This window comes from Oncorhynchus gorbuscha, linkage group LG18 (assembly GCF_021184085.1).
Source record: "Oncorhynchus gorbuscha isolate QuinsamMale2020 ecotype Even-year linkage group LG18, OgorEven_v1.0, whole genome shotgun sequence".
NCBI classification, from domain to species: domain Eukaryota; kingdom Metazoa; phylum Chordata; class Actinopteri; order Salmoniformes; family Salmonidae; genus Oncorhynchus; species Oncorhynchus gorbuscha.
The window spans coordinates 3,279,070-3,300,633 of record NC_060190.1 but is presented as its reverse complement, the minus strand read 5'-3'; the positions used below and the strand labels follow the sequence as shown (position 1 = coordinate 3,300,633).

Here is a 21,564-nt window from a genome sequence, read left to right as displayed (position 1 = left end):
ATTTGCCTTTATACATCTCATTGACCAACTGTCAACTCCCTCAGTTGTAAACATCTACAATAATCATTAGACGTACGCGTCAGAGTTATCATACCCCGTGTCGGGGTTTGTACAGAGTTGGTTAAATCCGCTCTTTTGCTCCCCACTTACATGGCTAATAATCTCTAAGCTGCTCTAAGCGGTGTTGTTTGTGTGAATATTGTTTTCCATAAAGTTAATAACCCCCCTAAACCGAAATATGAAATGACCTCTTCCCCTATCGTTAAAGCGTGAGATACATTTTTAAAACCAGTGATTTAATTCAAAATATTTAGTACCTACATTTTAACACATGTTATAATTCCAAAATGTTGACTATTTCTTACAGATAAAGGGTCCTGTTAGCCCCGACCTGTAACTGACCGTTAGACTTACAGGTTATGTCGTTGTCTTTTGTTTGAATTGTTTGTGTCCGCTGTGCGGCGGAAATGATAATACAAGCGGAACTATGTAGCTAATACTGTTGTAACGGGGATCCTTATTGTAGCAACACACTTTTGGATGGAAGGCAACCCTGCGCTGCGTTAGCTAAGTTTTCATGTCATCGGGTGTAGTTCATAAAGGTTGAAGAGTGTATGTTAGGATGAAGTGTGAATTCATGCCAGGAATAATAAGTGTGAAGTTTGATTTCCTCCCTTCTGTAATAAGCAGCCAATGAGGTATTTTTTCCTTTATTCATGTGTTTAATCTGAACCCGTTATAACGCCGGTTAAACTGTTATGTATGTAAGCACTTCAGAGTTATACCAAGCTAATAAGTCACTCGTAAGATAAGGTTGTAAGAGTGTGCTTAACTGTATTTTTCATTTACTTTATAGTTCTCACGGAAGGTGATAATTCTCACTAAAACTACAGAATAAAGCCGCCTGTAAATCCTGGGTATGCCCACATCATTAATGAATAAGATGTGTAGAAAACTGTTTAGCCATAGTTAAAGGCCTTTCATAAAGAGGCTGTCATGATTGCATGTGCCACATGTTTAACACGTATTGCTTGTTACCGAATACTACTGTTGTACATTTAATATCCACTAGCAGATTTCGTCACATTTGCACAAATTCTGTCATGTTACTGTAGTCTTTTTAAAAGTCAATAAATATGTGTGTAACGTGTCCATGTTCGTTTCACTGTAGATTTGTTTAAGCCCTCCTAGAAACACCTAATTTCATCCCACAGCATTAATTAATAAGCTGTGTAGAAGCTGTTTAGCCATAAGTAAAGGCCTTTCATAAAGTGGCTGTCATGATAAACCTGAAATGACCTTTAGGATCTTTTCTTTGTGATTCTAATCTCCCCGTGTGTACATGCACTGAAAATTCTTAGGCTGGAGCCATCTGGAAGCTCTGTGCCTGTACATATAAAGAGAACTAAATAGGAAACTAGGCTGAGAAACATTATTTAGATGGCTGTTTAATTGTTGTTTAAAGCCTGAAATGGACACAATGACAAGGGACCTTGTTTCTAACACACACACACACACACACACACACACACACACACACACACACACACACACACACACACACACACACACACACACACACACACACACACACACACACACACACACACACACACACTCCTTGTTTCTAACACCCCCCCACAAACACACACACACACACACATATTCAGGTCTTAAAAATGGCTTGTTCTGGACATTTATAATGCCTATGCCCCAGATCCATAACCCAGGATATTCCTGCTTCATAGATAACAACCATAAGGGAGATAAAGCTGGGGGTGGGGGACATACTCAACCCCCACCCTCCCCAGTTCAACCAGCCCCCCTAGACATCAAGCACCATGACTACTTCAAAGCATACCATAGAGATATAAAATAACACACACCCTCTAACACGGGACCACATGAACAGGGGGGACGGGCCGGAGGCCCATATTCAGACATGTACACGTCATCATGACGTACGGTCATCAATCAATCATTTTGACGCGTGCCGTCTACTATATTCTCTCTTAAGTAGTTTTCTTTTTACCAAGTTGCACTTCTCAAAAGGTGCCATATTGGTATTATTACATAGTTACAGTTTCAAGTCATGAAGATTTAATTAATTAATTGATTTTATTTGACAAATGTAAAATACATTTAATGTTTCCTTAGCCGAGTAGAATATATGTATATAAAAAAATCATAGATGATTAAAAACACAATTGTCTAACAAAATGTCCATATATCCATTTACATTAGAAGTTCACCTCTTTAACCGTTTTGAATCACATATAGATGAATTAAATGACCTCAAAAAGGTTGATCTGATTGTTTTATTCATAATCACCTACAAGTATACATGTTATTATTTATCACCTAATGTGTTTATAAATTCATCAAGGACCATGTTTAACATTAATATTGAAAGTATTACAGCTCATTTCCGTCTTTTTTTACAGTCTTATCTTCTTTATCCAAATGACAAGAGCTGCTCCACCAAAACCAGCTGCCCCAACCAACAGAATTGGTGCTGCTATCACAGCCACTGCTGGGACTACAGTAAGTACTGTAGTCCCAGCTACTGCTGCCCCAACAGCTGCTGCTGAAGTTAAACCTATCGCAATATTTGCTCTTGTTGCTCTTTCCCGTCTCCTTCTTTCTTGCTCCCGTATCTCATCCTCTCTTCTCCTCCTCTCTTCCTCCATCTCCTGTCTCTTCCTCTCTTCCTCCTCTTCGATCTTCCTCTGGGCCTCCTGGTACATCTGGTTGGTGTAGTGCTCTCCTCCATTCATCTTCACCATCTCTTCTATCTTCTTCAGCAGCTCATTGACCTGAAGAGGGTCATCCCTCTGACCATTATTGAGACAATGGTATCTTCCCCAACAACTGTTGATCAGTTCCTGAATTGAAACACAAGGATTCAGACATTCCTCAACTGTTTTCCCCTTCAATTGATCTTTACCGGTGAACAGAATGATGGTGTACTTTGAGGCTTCTTCTCCAAAGTTCTCCTGGATCCACTTCACAGTGTTCCTCTCCTCCTCTGTGAACCTCCCCAGTCTGATCACCAGCAGGAAGGCGTGAGGTCCTGGGACTGACATTTCTATACACCTGACTATTTCACTTTTCATCTCTTCTTGAGACAAGGCTGTGTCAAAGAGTCCCGGGGTGTCGATGACATCAATCTTACTCCCATTGACCACTCCTCTCTGTGTCTCACACTGTGCAGTTACAGACACAAGAGAGGCCTCTTCTGTAAAGGCATCTTTCCACAGGATGGTGTTTCCTGTTGCGCTCTTCCCTGCTCCAGTCTTCCCCACCAAAACTATCCTCAGATCAGCTGGCTGCTCTGAATCGGTGGAAATACAAACTATAATACAGTTTCATCACTGTTTGTTACTAAATTCATTCAATTAGATTCACAGGAATCATATTTAGCAAACAGCAACAGTGAAGACTAGCTATTGCATCACTAGTTTTATTTGTCCAATACTGTTATCTTACCTGCAGGGCTGTCATTCTCAACAGGGTAGGGTGATGAAACACCTATGGGTGTGGATCTTTCACGGAGGCAGAATCCATCTACAGAACCTGAAATTAAATGTTTTGTCCTGAAATGAAATGTTTTGTCCTGAAATGAAATGTTTTGTCCTGAAATGAAATGTTTTTTCCTCTTCGCAACATTTATTCAAGGATTACATAGTATACTCTGAAATATGTATTATTCACGAGAGAATAATGTGATCTGGATTTCTGTACATTGGTTGTCTTGGTGACGCTGTGCATATACTGTATGCTCTAGTATAAAATAAGGTTCACCATTTGCTGTTTGACAACAGAGGGAATTGTGGTTAATTCATTATATGACCATCGTTCTGACCATAAAGGAATGGAGTCTTACTCACCAAAGCCTGATGTCTCTGCCTCCTTTAGTAAAGGAACTGTAGTAGACATAAAACAATACATGTATAATTGTATAACAGTTTTTCTTATTTATTGTAACTTTTCAAAAAGTTTTCACAAATCAATTCATATAACACCTACGTTGTAAAGCTGTTATTAAGTACTATATAACCATATGAAGCTGGTATTAAGTACTATATAACCATATGAAGCTGGTATTAAGTACTATATAACCATATGAAGCTGGTATTAAGTACTATATAACCATACGAAGCTGGTATTAAGTACTATATAACCATATGAAGCTGGTATTAAGTACTATATAACCATATGAAGCTGGTATTAAGTACTATATAACCATAAGAACCTGTTATTAAGTACTATATAACCATATGAAGCTGGTATTAAGTACTATATAACCATATGAAGCTGGTATTAAGTTATTATATAACCATATGAAATTGGTATTAAGTACTATATAACCATATGAAGCTGGTATTAAGTACTATATAACCATATGAAGCTGGTATTAAGTACTATATAACCATATGAAGCTGGTATTAAGTATTATATAACCATATGAACCTGGTATTAAGTACTATATAACCATATGAAGCTGGTATTAAGTACTATATAACCATATGAAGCTGGTATTAAGTACTATATAACCATAGGGACCTGGTATTAAGAACTATATAACCATATGAAGCTGGTATTAAGTACTATATAACCATATGAAGCTGGTATTAAGTACTATATAACCATAGGAACCTGGTATTAAGTACTATATAACCATATGAAGCTGGTATTAAGTACTATATAACCATATGAAGCTGGTATTAAGTACTATATAACCATATGAAGCTGGTATTAAGTACTATATAACCATAAGAACCTGTTATTAAGTACTATATAACCATATGAAGCTGGTATTAAGTACTATATAACCATATGAAGCTGGTATTAAGTACTATATAACCATATGAAGCTTGTATTAAGTACTATATAACCATATGAAGCTGGTATTAAGTACTATATAACCATATGAAGCTGGTATTAAGTACTATATAACCATATGAAGCTGGTATTAAGTACTATATAACCATAGGAATGTGGTATTAAGTACTATATAACCATATGAAGCTGGTATTAAGTACTATATAACCATATGAAGCTGGTATTAAGTACTATATAACCATAGGAACGTGGTATTAAGTACTATATAACCATATGAAGCTGGTATTAAGTACTATATAACCATAGGAATGTGGTATTAAGTACTATATAACCATATGAAGCTGGTATTAAGTACTATATAACCATATGAAGCTGGTATTAAGTACTATATAACCATATGAAGCTGGTATTAAGTACTATATAACCATATGAAGCTTGTATTAAGTACTATATAACCATATGAAGCTGGTATTAAGTACTATATAACCATATGAAGCTGGTATTAAGTACTATATAACCATAGGAACGTGGTATTAAGTACTATATAACCATATGAAGCTGGTATTAAGTACTATATAACCATAGGAACGTGGTATTAAGTTCTCACCACGTTCGTCTTCCATGCTGGTTTTTCTATCTCACATTTGAGGAATTAAGTTTATCCCACGAAAGGTCCTTCAGCTCTCTTCTCCGCCTCACAGAAGTCCAGGTGAAGTTGAATGCTTCTCTCTCTTGCCTTTAAGAAGTAGGATTGTGTTGTAGGAGATGTGGGTTTCTTCCCAAATGGCACCCTGTTCCCTTTATAGTGAACTACAATAAAGGGAATATGATGCCATTTGGGACACATACAACATGAGTCAATATCTTTCCTTCTTTCTCTTTAGATACCTATCTGGTCTTTTACCATTCCAGCTGTGTGGAATGTATTTTCATGTTGTTTTGAAGACAACATGTCTAGTCATGTTTCCTAACAGGGAAAGAGAAGCTGTAGATACTCAACATGATGATAATAGATAAAACAGTCATGAGGTTATTTCAGGTCAGGCTCACTAGCATGGTGACTATAGTATTACAGTGCATTTGTAAAGTATTCAGACCCCTTGACTTTTTCCACATTTTGTTACGTTACAGCCTTATAGCACTCTAACAATCAGGCCTTTATGGTAGAGTGGCCTTGAGATGTTTTTACAACTTGATGGGAGTCAAGTTGGTCAATTCAATTGATTGGACATGATTTGGAAAGGCACACACCTGTCTGTATAAGCATTGACAGTGCATGTCAGAGCAAAAACCAAGCCATGAGGTCGAAGGAATCGTCCGTAGATTTCCGAGACAGGATTGTGTCGAGGTACAGATCTGGGGAAGGGTACAAAAAAATGTGTGCAGCATTGAAGGTCCCCAAGAAACCTGTTTTTGCTTTATCATTATGGGTTATAGTGTGTAGATTGATGAAGGGGAATAAAACAATTGAATCCATTTTAGAAGAAGGCTGTAACGTAGAACAAAATGTGTAAAAAGTCAAGGGGTCTGAATGTTTTGAATACTTTCTGAATGCACTGTATATTTGTCCTATTTAACGTAGTGTGTACTTGTGGGATTTGAAAATGTGTTTGTTGCATATCCTAACTCCCCCTGAGACATCTGTGGAGACTAGGTTCAAAGCCATGGTCAGACATTTTTCTGGCTTTCCTGAAGGAATTGTGCCTTGCTCACAAGCACGGTGAAAGATTCTTCACCTTGTCAGCTCCGGGATTCAAACCAGCGACCTATGGGTTACTGTACCAAAGCTCTGACCTCAGGTAGCAGTACAGAACTACGACCTGGATTCAATCCAAGGTGTGTTATAGAGCGGTGCGCTAGACAGAAGATAATGGGTCTGTGAGGAAATTTCCCCGTTCACGAAAGATCACATTAATGATGAATGCAGAGATCGGCTCAAGCATAAATGACCTTTAAAGATGCATTGTCAGCTGTCTAGTGAGCTGCTCTACAATGTGTCAAATCAAATCAAATATTATTAGCAGATGTTAATGCGTGTGTAGCAATATGCTTGTGCTTCTAGTTCCGCATGTGCAGTAATATATAACAAATATTCTAACACAGTCACAACAACTGCCTTATAAACATAAATGTAAAGTGATTGAACAAGAATATATACATATAAATATATGGATGAGCGATGGCCGTGCTGCATAGGCAAGATATAATAGATGGTATGAAATACAGTAAATACAGTAAATACAGTAAATACAGTAAATACAGTAAATACAGTGGGGCAAAAACGTATTTAGTCAGCCACCAATTGTGCAAGTTCTCCCACTTAAAAAGATGAGAGAGGTCTGTAATTTTCACCATAGGTACATTTGGTCTTGGCCATAGTGGAGTTTGGAGTGTGACTGTTTGAGGTTGTGGACAGGTGTCTTTTATACTGATAACAAGTTCAAACAGGTGCCATTATTACAGGTAACGAGTGGAGGACAGAGGAGCCTCTTAAAAAGAAGTTACAGGTCTGTGAGAGCCAGAAATCTTGCTTGTTTGTCGGTGACCAAATACTTATTTTCCACCATAATTTGCAAATAAATTCATAAAAAATCCTACAATGTGATTTTCTGGATTTTTTTTTCTAATTTTGTCTGTCATAGCTGAAGTGTACCTATGATGAAAATTACAGGCCTCTCTCATCTTTTTAAGTGGGAGAACTTGCACAATATGCTGCTGACTAAATACTTTTTTGCCCCACTGTACAAATGAGATGAGTAATGTAGGACATGTAAACATTATTAAAGTGGCATTATTTAAAGTGACTAGTGATACCTTTATTAAATCCATTTATTAAAGTGGCTATGTTGGGTCTGTATGTTGGCAGCAGACTCTCAATGTTAGTGAGGGCTGTTTAACAGTCTGATGGCCTTGAGATAGAAGCTGTTTTTCAGTCTCTCGGTCCCAGCTTTGATGCACCTGTACTGACCTCGCCTTCTGGATGATAGCGGGGTGAACAGGCAGTGGCTCGGGTGGTTGTTGTCCTTGACAAACTTTTTGTTCTTCCTGTGACATCGGGTGGTGTAGGTGTCCTGGAGGGCAGGTAGTTTGCTCCCGGTGATGCGACGTGCAGACCTCACTACCCTCTGGAGAGCCTCACGGTTGTGGGCGGAGCAGTTGCCGTACCAGGCGGTGATACAGCCCGACAGGATGCTCTCGATTGTGCATCTGTAAAAGTTTGAGTGTTTTTGGTGACAAGCCAAATTTCTTCAGCCTCCTGAGGTTGAAGAGGCGCTGCTGCGCCTTCTTCACCACGCTGTCTGTGTGGGTGGACCATTTCAGTTTGTCCATGATGTGTACACTGAGGGACTTACAACTTTCCACCTTCTCCCCTACTGTCCCGTGCATGTGGATAGGGGGGTGCTCCCTCTGCTCTTTTCTGAAGTCCACGATCATCTCCTTTGTTTTGTTGACGTTGAGTGTGAGGTTATTTTCCTGACAACACACTCCGTGTGCCCTCACATCCTCCCTGTAGGCCGTCTCGTCGTTATTGGTAATCAGGCCCACTACTGTTGTGTTGTCTGCAAACTTGATGATTGAGTTGGAGGCGTGCATGGCCACGCAGTCATGGGTGAACAGGGAGTACAGGAGAGGGCTCAGAACGCACCCTTGTGGGGCCCCAGGAGGAGGCTGACCACGCACAGGAACCATATTCAGCTAACAGCAACAGTGAAGACTAGCTATTGCATCCCTAGTATTATTTGTCCAGCACAACTGTTATCTTATGCATGGCTGTCATTCTCCACGGGATAGGGTGATGAAACAACTATTTATTATTTTATTTCACCTTTATTTAACCAGGTAGGCTAGTTGAGAACAACTTCTCATTTACAACTGCAACCTGGCCAAGATAAAGCACAGCCGTGTGAAGAGACAACACAGAGTTACACATGGAGTAAACAATTAACAAGTCAATAACACAGTAGAAAAAAAGAGAGTCTATATACATTGTGTGCAAAAGGCATGAGGAGGTAGGCGAATAATTACAATTTTGCAGATTAACACTGGAGTGATAATTGATCAGATGGTCATGTACAGGTAGAGATACTGGTGTGCAAAAGAGCAGAAAAGTAAATAAATATAAACAGTATGGGGATGAGGTAGGTAAATTGGGTGGGCTATATACCGATAGACTATGTACAGCTGCAGCGATCGGTTAGCTGCTCAGATAGCTGATGTTTGAAGTTGGTGAGGGAGATAAAAGTCTCCAACTTCAGCGATTTTTGCAATCCATTCCAGTCACAGGCAGCAGAGAACTGGAACGAAAGGCGGCCAAATGAGGTGTTGGCTTTAGGGATGATCAGTGAGATACACCTGCTGGAGTGCATGCTACGGGTGGGTGTTGCCATCATGACCAGTGAACTGGGATAAGGCGGAGCTTTACCTAGCATGGCCTTGTAGATGACCTGGAGCCAGTGGGTCTGGCGACGAATATGTAGCGAGGGCCAGCCAACTAGAGCATACAAGTCGCAGTGGTGGGTAGTATAAGGTGCTTTAGTGACAAAACGGATGGCACTGTGATAAACTGCATCCAGTTTGCTGAGTAGAGTGTTGGAAGCCATTTTGTAGATGACGTCGCCGAAGTCGAGGATCGGTAGGAGAGTCAGTTTTACTAGGGTAAGCTTGGCAGCGTGAGTGAAGGAGGCTTTGTTGCGGAATAGAAAGCCGATTCTTGATTTGATTTTGGATTGGAGATGTTTGATGTGGGTCTGGAAGGAGAGTTTGCAGTCTAGCCAGACGCCATATCAGTGATAGAGGGATGTGGGTCTGGAAGGAGAGTTTGCAGTCTAGCCAGACGCCATATCAGTGATAGAGGGATGTGGGTCTGGAAGGAGAGTTTGCAGTCTAGCCAGACGCCATATCAGTGATAGAGGGATGTGGGTCTGGAAGGAGAGTTTGCAGTCTAGCCAGACGCCATATCAGTGATAGAGGGATGTGGGTCTGGAAGGAGAGTTTGCAGTCTAGCCAGACGCCATATCAGTGATAGAGGGATGTGGGTCTGGAAGGAGAGTTTGCAGTCTAGCCAGATGCCATATCAGTGATAGAGGGATGTGGGTCTGGAAGGAGAGTTTGCAGTCTAGCCAGACGCCATATCAGTGATAGAGGGATGTGGGTCTGGAAGGAGAGTTTGCAGTCTAGCCAGACGCCATATCAGTGATAGAGGGATGTGGGTCTGGAAGGAGAGTTTGCAGTCTAGCCAGACACCATATCAGTGATAGAGGGATGTGGGTCTGGAAGGAGAGTTTGCAGTCTAGCCAGACGCCATATCAGTGATAGAGGGATGTGGGTCTGGAAGGAGAGTTTGCAGTCTAGCCAGACGCCATATCAGTGATAGAGGGATGTGGGTCTGGAAGGAGAGTTTGCAGTCTAGCCAGACGCCATATCAGTGATAGAGGGATGTGGGTCTGGAAGGAGAGTTTGCAGTCTAGCCAGACGCCATATCAGTGATAGAGGGATGTGGGTCTGGAAGGAGAGTTTGCAGTCTAGCCAGACGCCATATCAGTGATAGAGGGATGTGGGTCTGGAAGGAGAGTTTGCAGTCTAGCCAGACACCATATCAGTGATAGAGGGATGTGGGTCTGGAAGGAGAGTTTGCAGTCTAGCCAGACGCCATATCAGTGATAGAGGGATGTGGGTCTGGAAGGAGAGTTTGCAGTCTAGCCAGACGCCATATCAGTGATAGAGGGATGTGGGTCTGGAAGGAGAGTTTGCAGTCTAGCCAGACGCCATATCAGTGATAGAGGGATGTGGGTCTGGAAGGAGAGTTTGCAGTCTAGCCAGACGCCATATCAGTGATAGAGGGATGTGGGTCTGGAAGGAGAGTTTGCAGTCTAGCCAGACGCCATATCAGTGATAGAGGGATGTGGGTCTGGAAGGAGAGTTTGCAGTCTAGCCAGACGCCATATCCATATCAGTGATAGAGGGATGTGGGTCTGGAAGGAGAGTTTGCAGTCTAGCCAGACGCCATATCAGTGATAGAGGGATGTGGGTCTGGAAGGAGAGTTTGCAGTCTAGCCAGACGCCATATCAGTGATAGAGGGATGTGGGTCTGGAAGGAGAGTTTGCAGTCTAGCCAGACGCCATATCAGTGATAGAGGGAAGTTGTATCATAGTGCTATAGTGGTCTAGTCATTTCATCTCAGTAAAGGACAGACATGGGAATTACAAGTAGTCTCGTCTTCTTTTATTTGCCATTCAACAGTAAAAGTTGTTATTTTGCAAAGTCCCTTTGACCACTTATTGTTTCCATGACGACGCTATTAAATCTTTATGGTGTTGCTGCTAGAAATGTGTTCACATTTTAAGTTAGAACGATTTGTAAATACATTTGTGAATAAACGTTCTTACTGTTTTTCTTCTCTTCTTGGTGGATGTTCGTAAAAAAGCTGTGTTCTGTAGTTCATCAGCTCCAGTCCTCAGTGAAACTCTGGTTAGTTGGAGGAGAAGACAAAGAATGATCTCAGATCCAACTCTTCTGTTGGCTTCAAACTAGTGACTACACCCTCTGCTGCTGTTTTACCAGAACAGAGACTTTTGTGAGAAACCTATGTGTGTGTGTGTGTGTGTGTGTGTGTGTGTGTGTGTGTGTGTGTGTGTGTGTGTGTGTGTGTGTGTGTGTGTGTGTGTGTGTGTGTGTGTGTGTGTGTGTGTGTGTGTTGCTTATGGCTTTTCAGCGTAGTTATAGGGTCTAAAAAAACAGGATATGGTACTATCAAGTTCTCTTTTACCAGAACAGAGAGATTTCAGAGAAACAAGTATGCATGTGTAATTATACAAGTGTGCTGGAGGCAAAGTCCGTGCCAAAAGAACTAATAACGCAGGTTATTGTCTTTCCTCATGAACCTTGTTCTGCAGGCAGCTCAGAGACAGGAGACATGAGGATTAGAAACATGAGGTTCAGATTACATGAGGGACCGAGACATGAGGGTTCGAGACATGAGGGACAGAGACATGAGGGTCAGAGACATGAGGGACAGAGACATGAGGGTCAGAGACATGAGGGACAGAGACATGAGGGTTCGAGACATGAGGGTTCGAGACATGAGGGACAGAGACATGAGTGACAGAGACATGAGGGACAGAGACATGAGGGACAGAGACATGAGGGACAGAGACATGAGGGACAAAGACATGAGGGACAGAGACATGAGGGACAGAGACATGAGGGACAGAGACATGAGGGACAGAGACATGAGTGACAGAGACATGAGGGACAGAGACATGAGGGACAGAGACATGAGGGTCCGAGACATGAGGGACAGAGACATGAGGGACAGAGACATGAGGGTCAGAGACCTGAGGGATGAGACATGAGGGTTCGAGACATGAGGGTTCGAGACATGAGGGTTCGAGACATGAGGGTTCGAGACATGAGGGTTCGAGACATGAGGGTTCGAGACATGAGGGTTCGAGACATGAGGGTTCGAGACATGAGGGTTCGAGACATGAGGGTTCGAGACATGAGGGTTCGAGACATGAGGGTTCGAGACATGAGGGACCGAGACATGAGGGTCTGAGACATGAGGTGTGAGACATGAGGATCAGAGTGGTCACTAGCTGGCACAGCCACAAAGTCATCAAATCAGATTTTTTTTAAAGAAAGCTATTGTTATAAACTACTCAATTTATTCATTTCATAATAATTATTTGTAGCCTTGTGTTATCTATTTACTAATTAATCCTAACCTGAACTACACTGCCTGACCCTAACCTTAAATTAAGACCAAAAAGCACATGTTGGTTTTCATGAATGAATAAAATAGTAAATAATGGATACTTCTCAGAAAGTTTTACTGTCAAAACAAGGTTGTGCAACATTGGCATATCTTTTTATTATGGCCATCAAAATGTTAACTATTAAAACCAGATCCAACAGTAATACCAAGAGAAATACAGGGCTTAAAAAGAAAGGTGTCATTGTACGCTGATTCACAATTTCGATCCCTCCACAGCCTCATAGAGGATCTAGATTTCACGTTCTGACCTTAGTTCTGTTATTATATCTTTGTTTTAGTATGGTCAGGGTGTGAGTTGGGTGGGTTGTCTATGTTAGTTTTTCTATAATTTAGGAGTTCTGTGTTCGGCCTAGTATGATTCTCAATCAGAGGCAGCTGTCAATCGTTGTCCCTGATTGAGAATCATACTTATGTAGCCTGGTTTCACTTTTGAGTTGTGAGTGTTTATTTTCCGTGTTTGTGCCACACGGGACTGTTTTGTTTGTTTCACGTTGTTGTTTTGTATTTTGAAGTGTTCAGTTTTTCTTATTAAATTATGGACACTTACCACGCTGCATTTTGGTCCTCACCTCCTTCCACCTACGACGAGAATCGTGACACTAGATCATTTTTCTAACCTCTGGATTAAAACCAAATTATGAGAAGTGTACTATATTATGAATTGGATCACCAAAAAAAATTGACTTTTACATTATCGTGTAGTTTACCCATAAAATTGTCTGATGGTGAAGTGGACATACTTGGTATTCATATCCAAAAATAAATAAATAAATTCACCACAATATATTTTAATAGAAAGTTAGCAAAAATAAATAAGATCGTCCTACCACTGAAAGGAAATTACCTGTCTCTTTGTGGAAAAATCACCCTAATTAACTTTTTTAATGGCCTTTCCTAGCGACTTGTTTTTTAAGTTATATGAACAAAAAAATTACATATAATTTGTAACTGCATGCCAGAAAATAAAATGTAGTGGTCCTATATATATATATATATATATATATAATTATATATATGAATTCAGAAATTATTAAATAATAAATCATTAGACATTTCCCTTTAATCAGATTAAAACCTCTCACTTTCAGATATTTGAAACAAGCCATAGAAAGTTGTTGGAAATTTCAGTTTAAAAAACAAAACAAATATTACAACAAAAAGTATGGTTAAACTGAAATATACTCATTTATTTAAAAAAATATATATATAAACAGTTGAAGTCGGATGTTACAAACACCTTACATACACCTTAGCAAATACATTTAAACTTAGTTTTTCACAATTCCTGACATTTAATCAGAGTAAAAATTCCAAAAATCTAAATCCAAAACTATACTACCGTTCAACAGTTTGTGGTCACTTAGAAATGTCCCGGTTTTTGAAAAGAAAACTTTTTTTTTGCCCATTAAAATAACATCAAATTGATCAGAAATACATTGTAGACATTGTTAATGTTGTAAATGACTATTGCAGCTGGAAAAGGCAGATTTTTTATGGAATATCTACAGAGGCGTACAGAGGTGCATTATCAGCAACCATCACTCCTGTGTTCCGATGGCACGTTGTGTTAGCTAATCCAAGTGTATCATTTTAAAAGGCTAATTGATCATTAGGAAACCCTTTTGCAATTATGTTAGCACAGCTGAAAACTGTTGTTCTGATTAAAGCTGGAGACTTATATTTCCCTCACTAACTTTAAACATCAGCTATCTGAGCAGTTTACCGACCGCTGCAGCTGTACATAGTCCATCTGTAAATAGCCCACCCAATCTACCTACCTCATCCCCATATTGTTTTTATTTAATTTTCTGCTCTTTTGCACAACATCACGACTTGCACATCATCATCTGCTCATCTATCACTCCAGTGTTAATTTGCTAAATTATAATTACTTCGCTACTATGGCCTATTTATTGCCTTACCTCCTCACACCATTTGCACACACTGTATATAGACATTTTTTTTTTCTATTGTGTTATTGACTGTACGATTGTTTATTCCATGTATAACTCTGTGTTGTTGTTTGTGTAGCACTGCTTTGCTTTATCTTGGCCAGGTCGCAGTTGTAAATGAGAACTTGTTCTCAACTGGCCTACCTGGTGAAATAAATGTGGAACAAATTTTATTAAGAAGTAGACTTGTTGAGTTTCTGGAGCATCAGCATTTGACAGGATTCGATTACAGGCTCAAAATGGCCCAAAACAAATAACTATCTTCTGAAACTCGTCAGTCTATTCTTGTTCTGAGAAATTAAGGCTATTCCATGTGAGAAATTGCCAAGAAACTGAAGATCTCGTACAACTCTGTGTACTACTCCCTTCACAGAACAGCATAACTGAGCAAGAGGACAAGTACATTAGTGTCTAGTTTGAGAAACAGAGACCTCACAAGTCCTCAACTGACAGCTTCATTAAATAGTACCTGCAAAACATCAGTCTCAACGTCAACAGTGAAGAGGCGACTCTGGGATGCTGGCCTTCTAGGAAGAGTTCCTCTGTCCAGTGTCTGTGTTATTTTGCCCATCTTAAAACCTCTTTGGGCCACTTGGAAGAAAAAAAATAGGTGGAATTCAGCACGGCAAAAAAAAAAAAAAGATATATCAAACTTCCATTAAATCACACATGTAAGATAGCAAATTAAAGCGACACTCGTTGTGAATCCAGCCAACATGTCAGATTTTTAAAAGCTTTTCGGCGAAAGCATAAGAAGCTATTATCTGACTATAGCACCATGTCAACAAAGAGAGTAGCATATTTCAACCCTGCAGGCGATACACAAAACGCTGAAATAAAATATAAAACATGCCTTACCTTTGACGAGCATCTTTTGTTGGCACTCCAATATGTCCCATAAACATCACAATTGGTCCTTTTGTTCGATTAATTCCGTCCATATATATCGAAGTGTCCATTTATTTGACGCGTTTGATCCAGAAAAAAAGCTTCCCAAAAGCGCAACGTCACTATAAAATATTTCAAAAGTTGCCTATAAACTTTGCCAAAATATTTCAACATACTTTTGTAATACAACTTTATGTATTTTTAAACGTTAATAATCGATCAAATTGTAGACGGGGCAATCTGTTTTCAATACAGAAAGTAAACAAACCATGCTACTTTTTACGTCTTGCGCAACTCTCAACAGTGTAACGTTGTTCCTGGATGTGCTTCTTCTTCGTTGCAGAAATAAATAACCTCAACCAAATTCAAAAACTGGTGACATCCAGTGGAAGCGTTAGGAATTGAAAACAGGCTCCTAATAAATATCCCTTGGCAAAGAGATGTCAGGGAAAACAGAGGCAAAAAATAATAAAAATTCTGAACAGTTAGTCCTTGGGGTTTTGCCTGCTACATAAGTTATGTTATACTCACAGACATGATTCAAGCAGTTTTAGAAACTTCAGAGTGTTTTCTATCCACATCTACTAATGATATGCATATCTTATATTCCTGGCATGAGTAGTAGGAAGTAAAAATTGGGCACGCTATTTATCCAAAAGTGAAAATGCTGCCCCCTATCTATCTATCTATCTATCTATCTATCCCGTAAGAGGTTAATCTTTTCTTTTTATTGGCCAGTCTGAGATATGGCTTTTTCTTTGCAGCTCTGCCAAGAAGGACAGCATCCCGGAGTTGGGCCACTCAAGGACATTCCAAAAAGTATATAATAATACTAATGTTATTGGTCACATACACATGTTTAGCAGATGTTAATGCGGGTGTAGTGAAATGCTTGTGCTTCTAGCTCTGACAGTGCAGTAATATCTAACAAGTAATGTCTAACAATTACACAACATATACCCAAATATACACACATCTAAGTAAGGAATGAATTAAGACTATATACATATGGACGAGCGGGCATAGTCTAAGATACCGTAGAATAGTATAGAATACAGTATATACATATGAGATGAGTAATGTCAGATATGTAAACATTATTAAAATGTTCCGTTTCTATAAATGTCCAGTGATTTCTAGTCTATGCCTCAAGGCTCTAATGCGCTAGTGATGGCTGTTTGTCTGATGACCTTGAGATAGAAGCTATTTTTCAATTTCTCTGCCCCAGCTAAGATGCACCTGTACTGACCTTGCCACCTGGATGATAGGCAGTGGCTCGGGTGGTTGATATCCATGATGATCTTTTTGGCCTTTCTGTCAAATCGGGGGCTGTAGGTGTCCTGGATGGCAAGTAGTTTGCTCCTGAGGATGCAGCTAGGGATGCCGTCGGGACAGCCTTGCAAGGGTTAACACGGTTTAATGCTTTACTCACGTCAGCCACGTAGAAGTAGAGCACACAGTCCTGGTAGTAGGCCACGTTGGTGCCACTGTGTTCTCCTCAAAGGCAAAGGGCAATTTGTCTGGAAGCAAGACGTCGGTCTCGGTAACGTGGTTGGTTTTCCTTTTAAAATCTGTGATTGTCTGTAGTCCTTGCCACATACAACTCGTATCTGAGCCATTGAATTGCGACTCCACTTTGTCACTATACTGGCGTTTAGCTTGACGTTTACGTTGCCATGTTTAAATGTGGTGATTCGCGCTTTAAGTTTCTTGTGAATGCTACCATCTATCCACAGTTTCTGGTTAGGGTAGGTTTAAATAGTAACAGTGAGTACTACATCTCCTATACACTTCCTTATAAACTCATTCACCGTATCTGTGTCTGCGTCTAAATTATTTTCACAATCTATCCCAGTCCACGTGATCAAAACAATCCTGAAGCGTGGATTCCGATTGGTCAGACCAGAATTGAATAATCCTTAGCACGGGTACTTCCTGTTTGAGTTTCTGCCTATAGGAAGGGAGGAGCAAGATGGAGTCAGACTTTCCTAAAGGAGGGTGGGGAAGGCTTTGTAAGCATTCCGGAGGTTTGAATAACAATGGTCAAGAGTTTTAGCTGTGCGAGTGCTACAGTCGATATGTTGATAGAACGGCAGCCCAGTCCTTAGATTTGCTTTGTTAAAATCCCCAGCTACAATAAATGCAGCCTCAGGATATGTGGTTTCCAGTTTGCATAGAGTCCAGTGAAGTTCTTTGAGGGCCGTTGTGGTATCGGCTTGAGGGGGGATATAAAAGGCTGTGGCAATGACAGATGAGAATTCTCTTGGGAGATAACGGTCGGCTTTTGATTGAGGTATTCTAGATCGGGTGAACAAAAGGACTTGAGTTCCTGCATGTTATTGCAATTACACCACAAGATGTTAATCATGAAACACACCCCTCCACCCCTCTGCTTCCCAGAAAGATATTTGTTCCTGTCTGCGCGATGGACTGAGAATACTGCTGGCTGCACCGACTTCGACAGAGTATCCCGAGAGACCCATGTTTCCATGAAACAAAGAATGTTACAAGCCCTGATGTCTTTCTGGAAATTAGTCCTTTTCCTGAGTTGGTCAACTTTGTTATCCAAAGAGTGAACTTTAGCGAGTAATATACTCGTAAGTGGTGGGTGGTGTGCGTGCCTCCTAAGTCGAACCAGCAGGCCGCCTCGAGTGCCTCTTCTCCACCGACCATGTCTTGGGTCGGCCTCTGGAATAAGTTCAATTGCTCTGGAGAGAGCGAACAAAGGATCTGCTCCAAGGAAATCGTATTCCTGCTTGTAATACTGGTAGTTCTGGTGAGTTACCTCCACTCTAATATTATTGACCTCAATCAGCCTGACTAACCAGTGTCTGTATATAGCCTCGCTACTGTATATAGCCTCGCTACTGTTATTTTTCAATGTCTTTTTACTGTTGTTTTTTTCTTTAGTTACCTATTGTTCACCTAATACATTTTTAGCACTATTGGTTAGAGCCTGTAAGTAAGCATTTCACTGTAAGGTTGTTGTATTCGGCACACATGACAAATCAACTTTGATTTGATTTAATAGTTCTTCCCGGCTGTATGTAATGACACAAAACATTTCCTGAGCTAACGATGTAAAAAATAGCACATAAAAAAACAATACTGCAAAGTTTCCTAAGAGCTAGTCGCGATGCTGCCATCTCCGCCAGTGCCATCTCAGTCCTGATTGGTGAAGTGTTGTAGAGATGGTTGTCCTTCTGGAAGGTTCTCCCATCTCTACAGAGGAACTCTGGAGCTCTGTCAGAGTGACCATCAGGTTCTTGGCCACCTCCCTGACCAAGGCCCTTCTCCCCCAATTGCATAGTTTGGCCAGCCAGCCAGCTCAAGGAAGTCTTTGTGGCTTCAAACTTCTTCCATTTAAGAATTATGGAGGCCACTGTGTTCTTGAGGAACTTCAATGCAGCAGAAATGTTTTGGTACCCTTCCCCAGATCTGTGCCTTGACATAATCCTGCCTCGGAGCTCTACGGACATTTTCTTTGACCTAATGGCTTGGTTTTTGCTCTGATATGCACTGTCAACTGTGGGACCTAATATAGACAGGTGTGTGCCTTTCCAAATCATGTCCAGTCAATTACATTTACCACAGTTTGACTCCAATCAAGTTGTAGAAACATCAAGGGTGATCAGTGGAAACGGGATGCACCGGAGTTCAATTTTGAGTCTCATAGCAAAGGTTCTGAACAGTTATGTAACTAAGGTATTTCAGTTTTTTATGTGGAAATGTGGAAAAAGGGAAGGGGTCTGAATACTTTCCGAATGCACTGTATATATTTTTTTATGAAGTCTGATTATAATCCAACAAAAAAAAGTTAATTGTTTAAAAAAAAATCTTAATATTCCAGCATTTGGCTTAATACCAAAGACAATGAGACGGGTAGACCTGGTTTGTGCAGACAAGGCTTTGGAACATTACGAGTTAGCATAAATCCCAGACAACCACAGTCATAATGCTTTGGAACATTACGAGTTAGCATAAATCCCAGACAACCACAGACAACCACAGTCATAATGCTTTGTAATATTACGAGTTAGCATAAATCCCAGACATAACCACAGTGACACGGCTTTGGAGCATTGGCAGTTGGCATACTGTCAATAAATTCCAAAACACATTCTATTCCGTAAACACCTTTACACTGTTGACTATTGATGCATCAGTTTGTCTGGAGGAGGAAGACGAGAGGGAGGAGGAAGAAACCCATGGCTCCTGATCCTGTTGACAATGAACATTCAAAACTTTCTCCCTTCTGTTCTGAACAAACAGAACAAAAAGACTTGCAGGTTAGGAGAGATTTTGTCAAGAGCAAAACAAAGACAATAGATAAAAAGGTTTATCAGCTCTTGTACTTTACTGAAACTCTGGTTAGATGGAGGTGAAGAAGAGGTGATGAAGAATGATCTTATACCGTTGCCTCAATTAGTAACTAGTGACACCCTCAACTGCTGAGAAGTTTCAGAGAAATGTGTGTGTGTGTATGTGTGGTTTATGGTACTATTAACTTCTCTTTTTCCAGAACAGAGACATTTCAGAGTAATATGTACAGTTGTAGTCAAACGTTTACATACACCTTATCCAAATACATTATAACTCAGTTTAGGTCCGATAGGATCGCCACTTTAATTTAAGAATGTGAAATATCAGAATAATAGCAGAGAGAATTATTTATTTCAGCTGTTATTTATTTAATCACATTCCCAGTGGGTCAGAAGTTTACATACCAAATACTAAGTGAGTGTATCATTGCCTTAAATTTTTAAACTTGGGTCAAACATTTGGGTTAGCCTTCCACAAGCTTCCCACAATAATTTGGGTGAATTTTGGCCCATTCCTCCTGACAGAGCTGGTGGAACTGAGTCAGGTTTGTAGTCCTCCTTGCTCACACACAATTTTTCAGTTCTGCCCACAAATGTTCTATAGGATTGAGGTCAGGGCTTTGCAATGGCCACTCCAATACCTTGACTTTGTTGTCCTTAAGCCATTTTGGATACTTGGGGTCATTGTCCATTTGGAAGACCCATTAGTGACCAGGCTTTCCTGATTGATGTCCTGAGATGTTGCTTAAATATATCCACATCATTTTCCATCCTCATGATGCCATCTACTTTGTGAAGTGCACCAGTCCCTCCTGCAGTAAAGCATCCCCACAACATGATGCTGCCACCCCCATGCTTCACAGTTGGGATGGTGTTCTTATGCTTGCAAGATACTTTTGTACCCGTTTCCTCCAGCATCTTCACAAGGTCCTTTTCTGTTGTTCTGGAAATGATTTGCACTTTTCTTACCAAAGTACGTTCATCTCTAGGAGACAGAACGTGTCTCCTTCCTGAGCGGTATGATGAATGTGTGGTCCCATGGTGTTTATACTTACGTGCAATTGTTTGTACAGATGAACGTGGTACCTTCAGGCGTTTGGAAATGTCTCCCAAGGATGAACCAGACTTGTGGAGGTTTACAATTTTTTTTCTGAGGTCTTGGCTGATATCTTTTGATTGTCCCATTTTCCCATGAAGCAAAGAGGCACTGAGTTTGAAGGTAGGCCTTGAAATTCATCCACAGGTACACCTCCAATTGAATCAAATTGTCAATTAGCCAAACATAAGCTTCTAAAGTCTTGACATCATTTTCTGAAAATTTCCAAGCTGTTTAAAAGCAGTCAATTTAGTGTATGTAAAGTTCTGACCCACTGAAATTGGGATACTGTGAATTATAAGTGAAATAATATCTCTGTAAACAAAAGGCAGTTTAGTTGGCACCATTGATTTCAATAAACCACTCGTTCAACATGCATACAAACGAATCCAAAACGTTACCAGTAAAGTTCGTCCAAACAAGTCAAATTCAGACCCCTTAAAAACATGTTATTTATTGTAAACAAATTACTAACTTTAAACTAAGAAAAAGGTATGAGGTGTGGAAGTATCATAATGTAAGGTGTATGTAAAGTGCAGGAATGCGTGAATCTGTGTGTGTGAATGACTGAGTGAAAACTAAGTAAAACTACAAAGGACCAAACAAAACAGGTTCATACCTGGAGGAGCAGAGAGAGAGAGAGATTAGTGAAGCAGCAGTTTAAATACCTTGAGCCCAGGTGACTC

General features: G+C 40.3%; 2 protein-coding genes across 4 annotated transcripts in view; both read right to left on the bottom strand.

Moving 5' to 3' along the window:
* The window catches only part of LOC124002770 (GTPase IMAP family member 7-like), a 66,972-nt gene that overhangs the window by 34,419 nt on the left and 10,989 nt on the right, over positions 1-21,564 (bottom strand). The gene's annotated exons all lie outside the window — the stretch shown is intronic.
* LOC124002773 (GTPase IMAP family member 7-like) lies at positions 1,878-11,517 on the bottom strand. 3 transcript variants are annotated; one of them, XM_046310499.1, is made up of 5 exons: positions 11,233-11,517; positions 5,453-5,655; positions 3,891-3,926; positions 3,490-3,576; positions 1,878-3,355 (listed from the first exon to the last, which is right to left on the bottom strand). In XM_046310499.1, the coding sequence occupies exons 2-5, from the start codon at positions 5,466-5,468 to the stop codon at positions 2,439-2,441; spliced, it is 1,056 nt and encodes a 351-aa protein (XP_046166455.1). In that variant the 5' UTR covers positions 5,469-5,655; positions 11,233-11,517; the 3' UTR covers positions 1,878-2,438. The 3 variants fall into 3 exon arrangements, with proteins under 3 accessions (XP_046166455.1, XP_046166454.1, XP_046166456.1); XM_046310498.1 differs by having other exon boundaries at positions 5,453-5,581; XM_046310500.1 differs by having other exon boundaries at positions 1,881-3,334; positions 5,453-5,581; positions 11,233-11,514.

Excerpts from the sequence above, each read along its gene's own strand:
- LOC124002773 (XM_046310499.1), bottom strand. Across the intron at positions 3,577-3,890 it reads GGCAGAGACATCAGGCTTTG|GTTCTGTAGATGGATTCTGC; the intron begins GTGAGTAAGACT and ends ATTTAATTTCAG. Across the intron at positions 3,356-3,489 it reads TGAGAATGACAGCCCTGCAG|TTTGTATTTCCACCGATTCA; the intron begins GTAAGATAACAG and ends ACTGTATTATAG.